At 39.8% G+C, this 15,777-nt stretch overlaps 2 protein-coding genes across 2 annotated transcripts in view; one reads left to right on the top strand and one right to left on the bottom strand.

The window, feature by feature from the left end:
- The window catches only part of pear1 (platelet endothelial aggregation receptor 1), an 80,739-nt gene extending 74,288 nt beyond the window's left edge, over nucleotides 1-6,451 (top strand). The window contains exon 23 of the mRNA XM_058647512.1: nucleotides 4,097-6,451. Within this exon, the coding sequence (XP_058503495.1) occupies nucleotides 4,097-4,248 (152 nt within the window). The 3' untranslated portion in view covers nucleotides 4,249-6,451. The remainder of the gene's footprint in view (nucleotides 1-4,096) is intronic.
- A 39-nt stretch (nucleotides 6,452-6,490) lies between these two features.
- LOC131471151 (lamin-A-like) overlaps nucleotides 6,491-15,777 on the bottom strand; it is a 23,973-nt gene continuing 14,686 nt past the window's right edge. Inside the window, exons 3-12 of the mRNA XM_058647513.1 lie at nucleotides 14,247-14,372; nucleotides 12,922-13,092; nucleotides 12,232-12,357; nucleotides 11,825-12,045; nucleotides 10,692-11,016; nucleotides 9,712-9,819; nucleotides 8,945-9,064; nucleotides 8,798-8,857; nucleotides 8,532-8,714; nucleotides 6,491-8,241 (exon numbers count right to left, since the gene is read on the bottom strand). Of these exons, the coding sequence (XP_058503496.1) occupies nucleotides 8,206-8,241; nucleotides 8,532-8,714; nucleotides 8,798-8,857; nucleotides 8,945-9,064; nucleotides 9,712-9,819; nucleotides 10,692-11,016; nucleotides 11,825-12,045; nucleotides 12,232-12,357; nucleotides 12,922-13,092; nucleotides 14,247-14,372 (1,476 nt within the window). The 3' untranslated portion in view covers nucleotides 6,491-8,205. The remainder of the gene's footprint in view (nucleotides 8,242-8,531; nucleotides 8,715-8,797; nucleotides 8,858-8,944; nucleotides 9,065-9,711; nucleotides 9,820-10,691; nucleotides 11,017-11,824; nucleotides 12,046-12,231; nucleotides 12,358-12,921; nucleotides 13,093-14,246; nucleotides 14,373-15,777) is intronic.

Below are 15,777 nucleotides of genomic sequence, written 5' to 3'. Positions count from 1 at the left end.
TGACAGATTTTGGACGACATACTAGACTATGACTTTTTTGACACATTTTGGACGACATACTATACTATGACTTTTTTGTCACATTTTGGACGGCATACTATACTATGACATTTTTTGGTGATTTTGGACGACATACTATACTATGACTTTTTTGAGTGATTTTGGACGACATACTACACACTATGACATTTTTGGGTGATTTTGGATGACATACTATACTATGACTTTTTTTGACTGATTTTGGACCACATAATATACTATGATTTTTTTGTGTGATTTTGGACGACATACTATACTATGACTTTTTTGAGTGATTTTGGACGACATACTATACTATGACTTTTTTGAGTGATTTTGGACGACATACTATACTATGACTTTTTTGTCTCATTTTGGACAACATACTAAACTATGACTTTTTTGTCACATTTTGGACGACATACTATACTATGACTTTTTTGACTGATTTTGGACGACATACTATACTATGACTTTTTTGTCACATTTTGGACGACATGCTATACTATGACTTTTTTGACTGATTTTGGACGACATACTATATGATGACTTTTTTGTCTCATTTTGGACGACATACTATACTATGACTTTTTTGTCTCATTTTGGACGACATACTATACTATGACTTTTTTGTCACATTTTGGACGACATACTATACTATGACTTTTTTGTCACATTTTGGACAACATACTATACTATGACTTTTCTTGACAAATTTTGTATGACATACTAACCTATGAGTTTTTTGTCAAATTTTGGACGACATACTAAACTATGTCCTTTTTGTCACATTTTTGGACAACATACTATACTATGACTTTTTTGTCACATTTTGGACGACATACTATACTATGACTTTTTTGACTGATTTTGGACGACATACTATACTATGACTTTTTTGTCACATTTTGGACGACATACTATACTATGACTTTTTTGACAGATTTTGGACGACATACTATATGATGACTTTTTTGTCTCATTTTGGACGACATACTATACTATGACTTTTTTGTCTCATTTTGGACGACATACTATACTATGACTTTTTTGTCACATTTTGGACGACATACTATACTATGACTTTTTTGTCACATTTTGGACGACATACCATACTATGACTTTTTTGTCTCATTTTGGACGACATACTATACTATGACTTTTTTGACAGATTTTGGACGACATACTATACTATGACTTTTTTGTCACATTTTGGACGACATGCTATACTATGACTTTTTTGTCACATTTTGGATGACATACTGAAGTATGACTTTTTTGCCACATTTTGGACGACATACTAAACTATGATTTTTCTTGACAAATTTTGGATGACATACTAAAGTATGACTTTTTATGAAATTTTGGACGACATACTATACTATGATTTTTTTTGTCACATTTTGGATGACACACTAAACTACGACTTTTTTGTCCCATTTTGGACGACATACTAAAATTTTTTCTCACATTTTGGACGACATACTAAACTATGACATTTTTGTCACATTTTGTATGACATACTAACCTATGACTTATTTGTCAAATTTTGGACGACATACTAACCCATGACTTTTTTATCAAATTTTGGACGATATACTAAACTATGTCCTTTTTGTCACATTTTTGGACGACATACTAAACTATGACATTTTTGTCACATTTTCCATGACATACTAAACTATGCCATTTTTGTCACCTTTTGGACGACTTACTAAACTATGACTTTTTTGCCACATTTTGGACGACATACTAAACTATGATTTTTCTTGACAAATTTTGGATGACATACTAAATTATGACTTTTTATGAAATTTTGGATGACATACTACACTATGATTTTTTTTTGTCACATTTTGGATGACACACTAGACTATGACTTTTATGTCCCATTTTGGACGACATACTAAATTTTTTTCTCACATTTTGGACGACATACTAAACTATGACATTTTTGTCACATTTTGTATGACATACTAACCTATGACTTTTTTGTCAAATTTTGGACGACATACTAACCCATGACTTTTTTATCAAATTTTGGACGATATCCTAAACTATGTCCTTTTTGTCACATTTTTGGACGACATACTAAACTATGACATTTTTATCACATTTTGGACGACATGCTATACTATGTGTTTTTTGTCACATTTCGGACGACATACTAAACTATGACATATTTGTCACATTCGGACGACATACACTATGACTTATTTCACAAATTTTGGATGACATACTAACCTATGACTTTTTTGACAAATTTTGGATGACATACTTACCTATGACTTTTTTATCACATTTTTGACAACATACTAAACTATGACTTTTTGTCACATTTTGGACGACAAACCAAAATATGACTTTTTTGCCACATTTTGGACGACATACTATACTATGACTTTTTTGTCACATTTTGGACGACATACTAAACTATGATTTTTCTTGACAAATTTTGGATGACATACTAAAGTATGACTTTTTATGAAACTTTGGACGACATACTATAATATGATTTTTTTTGTCACATTTTGGACGACATACTAAACTTTTTTTCTCACATTTTGGAAAACATACTAAACTATGACATCTTTATCAAATTTTGGATGACATACTAACCCATGACTTTTTTATCAAATTTTGGACGACATACTATACTATGACTTTTTTGTCACATTTTGTACAACATTCTAAACTATGTTCTTTTTGTCACATTTTGGACGACATACTAAACTATGACATTTTTGTCACATTTTCCATGACATACTAAACTATGCCATTTTTGTCACATTTCGGACGACATACTAAAGTATGACATTTTTGTCACATTTTAGACGACATACTAAAGTATGACTTTTTCGTCACATTTTGGACGACATGCTATACTATGTGTTTTTTGTCACATTTTAGACGACATACTAAAGTATGACTTTTTCGTCACATTTTGGACGACATGCTATACTATGTGTTTTTTGTCACATTTTGGACGACATACTAAAGTATGACTCTATGTGCCCACATCGACACGTGCGCCTCTAGCTCATCTCTCGTGAGTGTCTCGTGTGTGTGTAACACACGAGACACTCTCGTTCGTTCACTGAGGTCCCACATACCAAGGTTTAGTTGGATACAACAATCCCTGTTCGAGCAGCATTAAAAACTGTAAATGTAATTGAATCTGCCATCACAAGGGGGCGTTGTTTTTGAAATTGAATATTTTCATATAGACGTCTTCAGGGCCAGACTATCATCAATCCTAGCAAGTTTAGTTCAGATGGGACCAGGAGTTGCAAAGTTGTTGTTTTTTTTGTTGCAGAAATCCGACTTTGTATCGTTGCCATAACATCATGTAACGATACACCATCATGTTCAGCATGCATCATCTACCATGTGTTTTGAGTGTTTTTACCAATTTTGGGTTTGATACGATAATCTCTGTAAAAGTTATTCCCAAAATCATAAAGAAACTTTTTTTGTGTGTATCTTCTGCCACCACCAGGAGGCGATGTTTTCAAACATGACGGGTTTTGCATAGACATCTTCAGCAAGGTCCCATCATCGATCATTTCAACTTTGGTTCAGATCAAACCTTCCTTCGCAAAGTTCTAAGAGTTTTGTTGTGTGTTGCGAAAAATTTAGAATTTTCGCCGACTTTGCCGTCCCCTATCTCGTACGCCATGCGACGAATCCATGTGTTTCCCATAAGTGACACTTCATTTATGTATAATATCACTAAATAATCTTTACATAACTCTGTTAAGCATTACTTAAGCATACTTTACATTTCTTAATGTTCCTTGTGACCCTGTGTAAAACATGCATCTCTTAACTATGACTTGATAAATGTACAGAATAAGCGGTATTACCTGTTAATAATGTTCCTTTAAAGTGGGAAACATGTTCCACATGTGTTTAGTATCTGTGTGGCTGATTAACAGTGGTTATTACATGGTAAACTGTGCTCATGTAAGGCTTATTGAACATGCTTATGTCTTTGTTAAGTGATACATGACCCACTTTACAATTATGGAGGACAATAATTGACATTATAATCTAAATGTGTGTCTTCTCCCCACAGAGCGTCATAACTCCCTCGGTCAGGCTCCTCACGATGACCCACAGAGCCACTACGACCTCCCTGTGAACAGCCACATACCAGGACACTATGACCTGCCACCAGTCCGCCGCCCGCCCTCCCCTTCCTCCTCCCCCAGGAGAACCCCCCAGTGACTCTCCCCATCGTTCCCTCCTCCACCTCTTCCTCACTTTGGAGATGATGATGATGATGATGATTTCTGGCCTGTGCTCGCAAACAAAGAGTAAACGTGAAGCGTAACTCAGCAAGCAGGAGGCCGCTGACCTTCCGCTGTTACTGAGGAGGATTCCATTTTTTTACAACTCAACACTGCCCCTGTGTGGACTGAGGTGGTAGTGGATTCACCATGACACACCTGTCATCCAGACAGGGGAGCCAGCAGCAGGCTAAAGTCATACAAACGTTTTCCCTCTTTTGTTAGTTGCTTCTCCAGCTGTTGTACATTTTATAAAACAAAATTCACCTTTTATTATCGTTACAAAAATGACGTATGTTGTCATTGTTTTCTATATTTTATTGGTTTCCCTGCTCAATAAGAAGAAGTTTAATTTACCCAGCTGGCAGCTGTGCTCCTTGTAAAAACCCTGAAAAAAAGAAAAAGTCATGGGAACTTTAATAGACGTCGTCTAATGCTTTGTACTTTTATGCCTTTTACAGCAAAATGAATGTTAAAAAACTGCCAGTGTTTGAAACTAATGAGAGAATATTGTCTCTTAAAGGTTGATAGTCAGAATCATCAGATGATTGAAGCAGCGTTGTACATTTATCCATATATATGTTTGTTCTTCATTTACAAAAGTGGCATTTTCTATACATGTGCGCCTTCCTGCTGCTGCTGCTGCTGTTGGATGGAAAAGTTGTAAATATAGATATAAATGTCGTTTAAGATTGTGTTAAAGTGATAGTTCAGGTTTTTTGAAGTGTGGTTGTATGAGGTATGTCAGTGGAAACACGAGGAAAACAGGAGGAGGCTCATCTAATTCCATCTGTGCCTGTTTAAGTGTGAACTTAAGAATATTGTTTTCCACTTCGTCTCACTTGTAGACATCAGATTTTAAATCACAGCACAAAAGAGTTGTGTGTCCACTGCTGCCTCCATCAGTAACTTCTGACATTTAGGTGATTGAAGTTCTTGTTGAGATCTAACACCAAACAAGTCAGCAGTGGATTAAACACTAAAAATGCTGATTTTCTCACTGCTGTTTCCAACCATTAAAGGTGATGTAACAGTCATGGTGTAAGTAGTTTTAACTGATCCACAGTTCGGCTTGATTTCTGTGTGGGACGTCGCTCTTTGTGACCAGTCATCACACAGTTACCTACTCGGCACTCTTTTGGGAGTGGAAACGTTACTTAAACCGTGCCGTGGCGAGGCGAGGCGAGTAGAGCCGGTGGAAATACGCCGTAAGATAAAGCAGCAAACGTATTCTTAAGATAATCTCACATCCTAAAGGTCTATATTTTATGAGGCGAGCCTTTTGTTAAGTGGCTAAAATCAGTTTTTCCCTTGTGTCCTTGCTGAGGACTGAGAGTGAGTCTCATGCTGGTTCCTGGTCAACAGGGGCCCCAGAGGTAGACAGCTCTGCCTGGTGCAGGGTGTGAGCTGAGGGGCCAACACTTCATGTCAGTGAAGGCTCTCAGTCAAGTTTCACCTCTCGTCCAGGAGGATTCTTCACTTCTTTAGTTCAGTATCTCATAAACATCTGCTTAGGGATGCATGATACTGGACTCATGTAGACTCATGCTCTGTAGTGAAATCAACTTTTCTCATAAATAAATTGTCTTCATTGTGCAAAACAAATAAACTTAAAAAAGTAGTAGTTAGAGGATGTAGAAGCTCTGTCATTAGTCAGATCAGAGGATCTTAGTGCATTTGCCGATATCTCATAATACATTTGAAAGCCAATATAAGACAATAGCAATAATATTGTGCATCCCTCGGTGCAGGAAACACTGTTTGTGTAGTGAAAAATTAAAGTCTTCTTATGAATGTTAATACAGTCGATTTCCACAGTTAACAAAACTGAAAACCGACAAACAAAACTATCTGAAATGAACACATTCAATTGAATTGGCTGGTGAAGACATGAGGAAGTCGGCTGTCAATAATCATCCTTTCATGATTATACAGTGAGTTTGTTTTCCGTTCATTATCCATTTAAAGAACAGAGAGAATGTGTACGTCGTTCTTCAAACACTTTCGTTTTCAGAAGAGCTTCAGCTTTTGTTAGGGTTTTTTTAAACGTAAGCATTTCTATTTGAATGTAACCATGAGAACACGTGTGTGTGTGTGTGTGTGTGTGTATATAATGTAAATAAAAATGTCTGCACCTTTCATCAGTGGTTGTGTACAAAAAAATAATCACAAAATACAAATCAACAAAAAAACACATTTTACTCCAATTTTAGAAAACAAAAGACATTCATTACATTGACTGAATTTATGGCTTTTTCCAAAACATTAATAGAATCATTCTGATGGATGTGACACTAATTGAAGCTACTTGTAACCATCGCAGTCAAAGAGGATTCTCTCTCTCATTCATTCTAAATAACATGGCATACAAAAGTGTTTTTTTAATGGCTTCTGAAAACCCCTGAAACACACACAGTGCTACAGTGAGTCAGGTCTCACATGTACATGAACCTGTGTCGTCTGTGTCAAAGTAAAAAAATCTATCTATGCAAGAAAATCCATCTCGTACAAAGAAATCAAAAACAGCCATCAATTATTTTCCATAAATGCTTCAATATGCCTTTTTTTCTGGAGTACAAATGACTTAAGCTGGCAGACTAGTATAAATCTAAAGGCTGTGCATAATTGACAAAAGCAGTTCATTAAGCCAGGGGTGTCAAACATACGGTCCGGGGGCCAGAACCCGCCCGCCAGACTATTTTTACTGGTAGATCAGATTGTGCTGTATGTGGCCCCTGAACAAAAATGAGTTTGACACCCCGGAACAAAAAAGCCAGAGAAAGAAAGAACACAAACCTCTCAACATCCCTGCAGATTTGAGTTTAGGAGAAAAGACCAGTTTTTAAGAGCCACACTAACCAAAGTAACGACTGAGTGCTGTTTGTTTCCTGATGGACAAATATTACTGCTGCACAGAGTAACAGTATAAACACATCCTGTATATATGGCAGCATACGTGTAGCACCAACTCCTGCTACAAACAGCAGAGGCAACATCTATGCTCTATCATCAGGAGATACTCTACCTGGATAATAAGAATAATAAGAATATTAATAAGGCAACACGGTCAAGATTTTCTCATGACATCGTGAACATTCAACGTCTGAGTAACGATCATTCTTTTACAAAACTACAACTTTTCTTTGGGGATAAGCGACGACGTTTAACGGAATCATCTCCAGAAAAATATACAGATATATTGATTTTGTTCTTCTGAAGCAACGCTGCCTCAAACACATGATGTTTTCACTCTACATGAAACATGTGTGTTTAAGGTTTCAGGTGAAAAATAAAGAATCTGCTGTTCAACCTCACAGCACTTTGGTTTTCTTTGGACAATTGAAGAAAATAACCTGAGCGAGTTTGTGTTTTTAATACTTTTCAACTGTAAACATACGCAGCATCTTTAACTGGAGAGTGTCACGTTTAGCACAGGACTCTTCTTCCTGGTGTGTGTGTGTGTGTGTGTGTGTGTGTGTGTGTGTGTGTGTGTGTGTGTGTGTGTGTGTGTGTGTGTGTGTGTGTGTGTGGTTACTGAGACTTGGTCCTGACGGGCTTCACTAGCTGTGCGTGTTGACTGTTGACAGCACGGTCGCTCAGTGTCATTCAGTGTGAAAGCACAACCACTGGTCGATGAGAGCTGTGTGCGTAAAAGAAAAGCACAACACAGCACAAGCATCACATGCACTAATGTCGTATGAATATACCAACGTTCTGAAAATCCTCTGCCATTTGCCTTAAAGCCCAACGCAAATCTAAGCTGCAGATTAATCTGAATACAAAATAAGACAAGATCATAATAATAATAAAAAAAACAAGGACAAACATCCCATGGTAGAAAATGAGTCTCCTGTGTCGGCTACAGGAGGGGCGGGGTTCAGGTGATGCTTGGTTTTTACATGACGGAGCAGCTTTCTCGTTTATTACGACCCTGAAGAAGACGAGGAGGACAGAGGTCAGCGTTACATGTACAGAGATACACACACACACGCACACACACGCACACACGCACACACACACACACACACACACACACACACACAGATGTTCCATAACCAGTGTGTTATGACACATTTATAACACATTTATGACACATTTATGACACATTGACTAGAATGGATTCATATCAGAGACACAACGCAACCGTTCCACAACCAGTGTGTTTTGGGGTTTCCTTGAGTCTGTAATAAGATATGAAATCACAGTGTAAGTGTACAGTACCTGTCTGGGCTCATTGGTACCCATGAAGAAGGAATGTCCCACGAGGCCTTCAGGTAAACCCCCGCTGCTGCTGCTGCTGCACACACCTGAGCCGCGGTCCGACGGTTGCCCGCAGGAGCCGCAGATCACCGTGCGGCTGCGCAGGTTGTACTCGTTCTCTGCCCCGCTGGTGCTGTGAGCTCCCTGCAGGGCAAACACATCAGTGTTCATGTCACACAGTTTGTCACATCAGCTGGAGGAGAGAGGAGGCAGAAGAGGGAATTTACCATGTCATCGTCTTCGTCATCTTGGAACAGAGTGCGTGTGACTTTCCTCATGGCCATTTCCTGGTGGAATGACATCACATGACAACATGTTAAGTTTCTGCACTAAAGGAACACAAATGTGTCAGGAAGTCAGAGTGAAATCCAAACCTCTCCGTTGGCATTGATCAGGGAAGTCTGCAGCAGGTCGCCGGTGCCCCAGGAGTTCTGGGTCTTCCACAGCAGGTCAGTGGGAGGGTTGTGGCTTCCACCACTAGTTGCTGCCCAGATCTGAAAAGGTCAGAGGTCAAAGAACTTGCATGAGTTTTTCTACTTGACTGGTAATTGTTAAATCTTTGAAAAAGATAAAAATCACCTAATAATCACCTGCCTCTGTAAAGTGCATGTCATGTATATAACATGACATGACCTCATAAAAAACTCTATCTCTCTATTACACTGCAGTTTCTGACTGGGAACATCAATCAGTAAAGCACTCACTCTCTTGCACCAAAGTCCATGAAGAAAATCAGCATTTAAACTCACAGGGACACAGAGTGAGATGCTGGTCCACTGCTGCCCCGTGTGGTAAAAGTGTGTATCACAACATTTCCAGTCAGAAAACACTGTCTAATGGGAAGATAGAGTAGTAATCCTATTCTTAAGACACTGTCGGTAATATGTCTGACTTTTATTAGGTGTTAATGGTTCTAAACGGTCAGTGCTGTGTGCACACAAGACCTAAACTATAACCCTTTACATACACACAGGGAACACTTTAAGACCTAAACTATAACCCTTTAAATAACCCTTTAAATACACACAGGGAACACTTTAAGACCTAAACTATAACCCTTTAAATACACACAGGGAACACTTTAAGACCTAAACTATAACCCTTTAATTAACCCTTTAAATACACTTTGAGAGAAACGTACAGTTACTGCTCCTCCAGCCTTCAGTGTGAACTTCGGGGGGAACTTGTAGACGATGGGGGTGGAGCTCTCGACCTGTCTCTTCACCTGCCAGTGGCCCAGTGGTTGATCCTACATCAGACACAAAAGAACAGAGAATTCAAATTATTATTCAAATGTTTGATGAAACAAGAGAAATGCAAATTTATACAAATGCATGTGGGTTCAAATCCCGTTTCTGTGTCGATGCCTTTGAGAGCAGAACGGTGAGACTGCAGATCAGTAAAAATAATGAACACAATGAACTTTTACAGCATAAATCGAGGACATGTCTCAGAAACGACCTTCACGTACGTACCAGAAGAGACGCCGTTCATCTTTGCATCATTTTTAAAACAAGAAACACGGCCGTGTAAGAACATAGAGAAGACTTAATCTACAAGGCTACAAAAAAAACAAGCCATTATACACCAATACAAACGGGGTTTTCAGCGTCTCCTGTTCTCAGGGGTCACAACAGTAGATGATCCACATGTTTGATTTGAGTCTTTTAGACCAGTTGTCCTCGCAGCACGACGAGCGAGGACACTGGATATGACCCTGGGGTCAATTCAGAGTCCAATTAACAAAGAGTAATGGGGACTGGGTAACTTGCTCAGAGGTACACGTGCCCTAGACCTGGGCCTAGACCTTGGCCAGCAACAAGACCAGTTCCCTTGACCATGGGCTGCCCTTCTACAAATACACTTCTGGGTAATATATTCAGTATCTCTTGATAAACCCCGCCCCCCGTGTTACAAACTAAATATTTAAAGGCAAAAATGCCCAAAATATCAATATCTTCATTTGCTTTAATGTAAATAAAAGTTTGACTTGATTTATTATCATTACTACACCAATGTCACAATACTATCAGATCAAACATTTGCCATAAATGATAAATGAAATAATGATGTAACAGTAATGTTGTGTCTGTGTTTAGCGTCACTAAAACAAGGCGTTACCTCGTCTGCCTTGTTGCTGAGACGGATGTATTTGCCCTCCAGGTCGACCTCCTCCACGGTGATGCGGCCGCTGGCTGAGGCGTGCTGACTGATGCGAGTCTTAGTCACGGTGCCGCCCGCCACACTGGAGGTCTCACTGTCATTGTCGTTGAGGCGACGCTTCTTGGTCGCCGTGCCGGAGGAGTTGCGGCTGCTCGAAGCAGCGGTGGCGGCGGCGGCGGTTGAGGAGAGGAGCAGGCGGCTGGCGTGGACGTGGGCGTGGCCTGAGCCAGATGTCCGTGTGACTGTGACCTTGGTGGGCGGAGGGCTGGGTGACAGACGCAGCCTGAGAACGGATGGAGGAAGAGGTTCAGATCCCAGACGCAGACAAAGGAAATCAATATCACAGACATCCTCGCTGCTGTTTTGTGAGTGTGGTCGACACAGAGCAACACAACACTGTGCTCGCTCCAGGTGAAGGGAGACACCTTAAATCATGGCAATAACATCTATGCCTGCTGCTTCATCTTCAAGATCAAAAAAAAATGACACCAAGGCAACACCTTGGTTTTGATTGAACGGCAGCACAGGACAGTTTTTATCTGTACACACTGTGAGAATAGGAAAACCTACAACTGCTGTTTGTTTTTGCATATGAACTTTTTACTTTATTCTTTTTTGTGTGCGTGCCCTGGACAAGGGTTGGGGTCGGGGGGGCCTGGTTTGTCCTGGACACAAGCAACGGGGGCTTCAAGGAAAAAAGGTTGGGAAGCACTGCATTAGACAACCTTTCATCCCTGGAAACTGAAGGTTGTGTTGCTTTGTAAACTGCTCACTCCATGCACCAAAGTGATTTGACATCACAGCACACAGGAGTCGTTGGTCCACTGCTGCCTCCATCACTCACTCACTCACTCACTTCTTTGGGAAAATGTTGAGATTTAGCAGAGTGACATAAAGGCAGCAGTAGACCAGCGTGACCCTGTGACCTCACCAAAAAAAACACACATTTGAACTTCAGTTTCTGTCTAACAGTGAAATGAAGTGACAAACACACTTCGCGTCTTTGTGAGTGATGACTGTGTGTCACACAGCTGCAACTAAACTAAACTTTAATCTAAATGGATTAAAGTCTAACTTCACAACAAGCTCACCTCTCCTCCTCTCCCTCCAGCAGCTTCCTGTAAGCGCTGATCTCCATGTCCAGCGCTAGTTTGATGTCGAGCAGCTCCTGGTAATCGTCCAGCTGCTGCTGCATCCGGGCTCGCACCTCAGCCATCTCACGCTCTTTTTCCTCCAGCCGACGCCTCATCAGATCACGCTCCCGTGACAGAGACTCTTCCAGGTTACGCACTTTGGCTTCGCTCGCTGATAACTGCGCTCACGCACACGCACAGACACGCACACGCACACACGCACGCACACGCATGCACACACACACACACAGACACAGACACACACAGGAACACACACAGGTTGATTAGAAGTGGCGTTTGCAGCACAATCCCAGGTTGATGGTGGAGGAGCAGACGAGTGCCGGGTGAGTCACGCGTCCGCGTACCTGTTTCTGGAGCTGGCTGAACTGAGCGGACATGCCCTCGATCCGAACGCGGCTCTGCTGCAGCTCCTCGTGGGCGGCGCCCACCAGGTGACTGTTCCTGTCAGCTGACAGACGGGCGTTCTCCAGCTGACAGACACACAGATGCCACACACAGCTGTGAGAGAACTTCCTTCACATTAACTTAACTGTGTCACAAACATGACATGTGTTAAAACAGGTCAATCATTATGAAACAGTTGGATGTTTTGTGTAATAGGTGCTAATTATATAAGATTATTCTTCCTTTTCATTCATGTTCTGGGGTTTTTATTATTTATTAATTATTTTATTATTTGCTTTGTTTGGGGAAATAAATCAAAAATGATTCAGTAAAAATACAATAGTTTAAGAAAACTGATGTAGCTTTGGTTTTATTTCAAACCCCCGTCACAAAAACTACAGTTTATCATTAAATTCAGTGAATCATCTACAATCACTTCCCTCCTGTATTGAGATGAAATCCACACACTGATGGCACTGATGACACTGATGACACTGATTGTGTAAACAAGGGTGCAAATCAATGCAGCGCATCATCTGAACTGTGAACTGTTAAATTCAAATCAACAACCACACAAAAGGATGAAGAGTGTCAGAGTGAAAAACCTGGACTCAGACACCAGGTGGCAGCAGAGGTGCATTCACATTTACCTTGGACTCATAGGTCTTCTCCAGTTCCTGCTTGTAGAGGCGAACCTGGTCCTCGTGCTGGGCTCGCAGCTCCATGAGGGCCTCGGCCAGTTTACTCTCAAAGTCCTGCTGCCGTCCACTGTCCATCTCAACCACGCGAGAGTCGAAGCGATGTTTGGATTCACGTAACTCCTGCACACACACACACAGACGATGGACCTGATGCTGATGCTTTTATTTTCCAAACATTGAATAAATGTTGACTCGGCTTTCTTTTTTTTTTCTTTTGGGTAGAGTTTAAAAGAATCCACCAGGAGAACCCTGCTGCTCAGTTCTCCTGATTGCATTGATTAGTGAGTCACTGTGCAGTAATTAGCTGCACAGCAGATAAATCTAATGACCTTAAAAACCTGGTCCAGAGTGGACCTGAGCACATTTAAAGGGATAGTTCAGGTTTTTGAAGGTGCAGAGTCAGATTGACAGCAGTGTTCAGTGTGCTGCACGTTCACAGAGTGATTTTACACGTTGTTTTGATGTGAACACACAGCAGAATAACAACATTCTCACTGTTCACTAGAACAACGTCAGGTTTCTATATAACGCTGTCACACTGCCACATATCTGAGTCCATCCCCGCAACCATCAATCAATTCATCTGACCAATCAAACTCACGTGATGACACTCAGACGGCTCAGATGTGACATTAGACATAAACATTCTTATGTGCATAAGAGCAACAAGCACCAAGAGAATGTGCAGAAAGAAATGAATGGATTGATTTGGACCTGACGGTGGATTTAAACCTCGTGTTCCTCTCCAAACACATTTACTCTGCACCTCCAAAGATTCAAATAACAGCTGTTCATCTTATTGTTGACTGCTGTTGTTAATGTCCTTGACAGCCACAAAAAGTGGAATAAAAACAACAATGATCATTTTGATCTTTTTCTCACGGCACAGTATTATAGTCAGAGTCATGTGACGTGTGGGAGCTTCTGTTTGTTTTCTTTCTTCCCCTGAGAGACAACTTCATCATTTATTGATGAGGATTTCAACAAATGACTTCAGTACTGCAATAATTCTTTGATAATTGATCATTCATTTGTGTGCGTTTTGTTTAACAATTAAAACAATTTCACAGGTCAGTTGATTATGAAAATAATCTCAGTGATGTTACTAACTGGACTGTGTTTCATCATCTTTGATGTGAAAATGAAAAAGATTCAGGAAAATTGAGAAGCGAGGATGAATCTGTGAGACAAATGTGAAGAGGGAAAAAGCTTCGGCTGGAAGTGAATCAATATCTTGCGGAGGATGAAAAGTAAGAGGTCAAGAGTATAGGAACCTCATTGTAGATGTTCTTCTGGAACTCCAGCTCTTCCTTCAGGGTTTGCAGGCGGTTCTCTGCATCCACTCTCCTCAGCATCTCATCCTGCAGTTGCCTCTTGGCGTCGGCAAAGTTACTGTTCAACTGGGAATGAGGAGGAGAAGCAAAGAGGAGTGAGTCTAGAAAAATGCTCCTTCATGTAATGACACAGCCCGAGGTGTAATCTGTGGAGCTGGAGATGGATTATGAGCCACAGATGGGGAAAGGTTCTCCTAGTTAAGGTGTTAGGCTTAACTAGGAGAAATTAAGCCTAATATTATTTAATAAATTTAATAATATTAATTATAATGATAATAAAATAATAACAATAAGAATAATACTAATAACACTTATACTACTACTAGTACTACTACTAATAATGATAATGATAACAATAATAACAACAATAATAATAACAATAACAACAACAATTATAATAATAATATTATTATTATTATTATTATTATTATTATTATTATTATTAAAATTATGATGAATAACATGGCAGTGAAAAACATCAGCATAGTAGTGAGGAGGCTTGGGCTTCAGGGAGCCCACCTGAGTAATCACATTACATTACATTACATTACATTACATTACATTACATAACATAACATGTCATTATCCATTATCCAAAGCGACTTACAATAAGTGCATTTCAACACTGCAATAATGGTAATACATTGTAATAGTAATCCATCCAGGCCTATGAACCGTTTGAAGACAAATCCTGCCTTTCTGTTCATGACCAGTAGATGGCGTGAGATACACAGATACTGTCTGTCCTCATGACAATCAACTGCCTACAGTTAGTTCAGATAAAGATACTAACATGTAAACTAACTCAACTTTAAACTCAGTATAAATCTACATATGTTATATATGGTCATATGTAAACAATAGTAGGACCACAGTGTTCGTATTCCATTGTCATTGTTGAATTTTGGGCTGAAAGACTTGGATAAATATCTTATTCCACTTTTTCTGATTTAATGCTTGAAAGTTCAGTTCAATATTCACGATGTAATAGTTTTAAAATGATGGAGCAGCTTTAGAACATGAATGGTCTGTATTCCACTGGGTCCCCTTGACCTCCTGCAGGACACCATCACAGCACTGGTGGTTCCTCCTGGTTCCTCCACCATCACACATGACCAGGCTCCCACATGCAATACACTGACATCATTTCCCAGGTTCTATCTTTGTTTATAGTCCACACTGTATATAATATTCTTCTGTCTCATTCTGTACATTCTACTATTTTAATGCTTATATTATATTAATATTTATTATCTTTATCTTTACTGTGGACAAATAAATCTTATCTTATTCACACGTTCATATAGACAGCAGAGCAGGGAATCGAGCCCACAACCATCAATGTGAACGTCTTGCTCTAACCACTGATCTCCCGTCACACCAAACACTGACCGAGTCACTCTGTCACCTGTTACAGGACTGAGAAATGAATCCATGAATCGTTTCCAACATTTTTGAACGTGCATATAAA

Source organism: Solea solea, chromosome 13 (assembly GCF_958295425.1).
Source record: "Solea solea chromosome 13, fSolSol10.1, whole genome shotgun sequence".
Lineage (NCBI taxonomy): Eukaryota > Metazoa > Chordata > Actinopteri > Pleuronectiformes > Soleidae > Solea > Solea solea.
The sequence above is the reverse complement of the archived record's forward strand: the minus strand, read 5'-3'. Positions and strand labels throughout refer to the sequence as shown.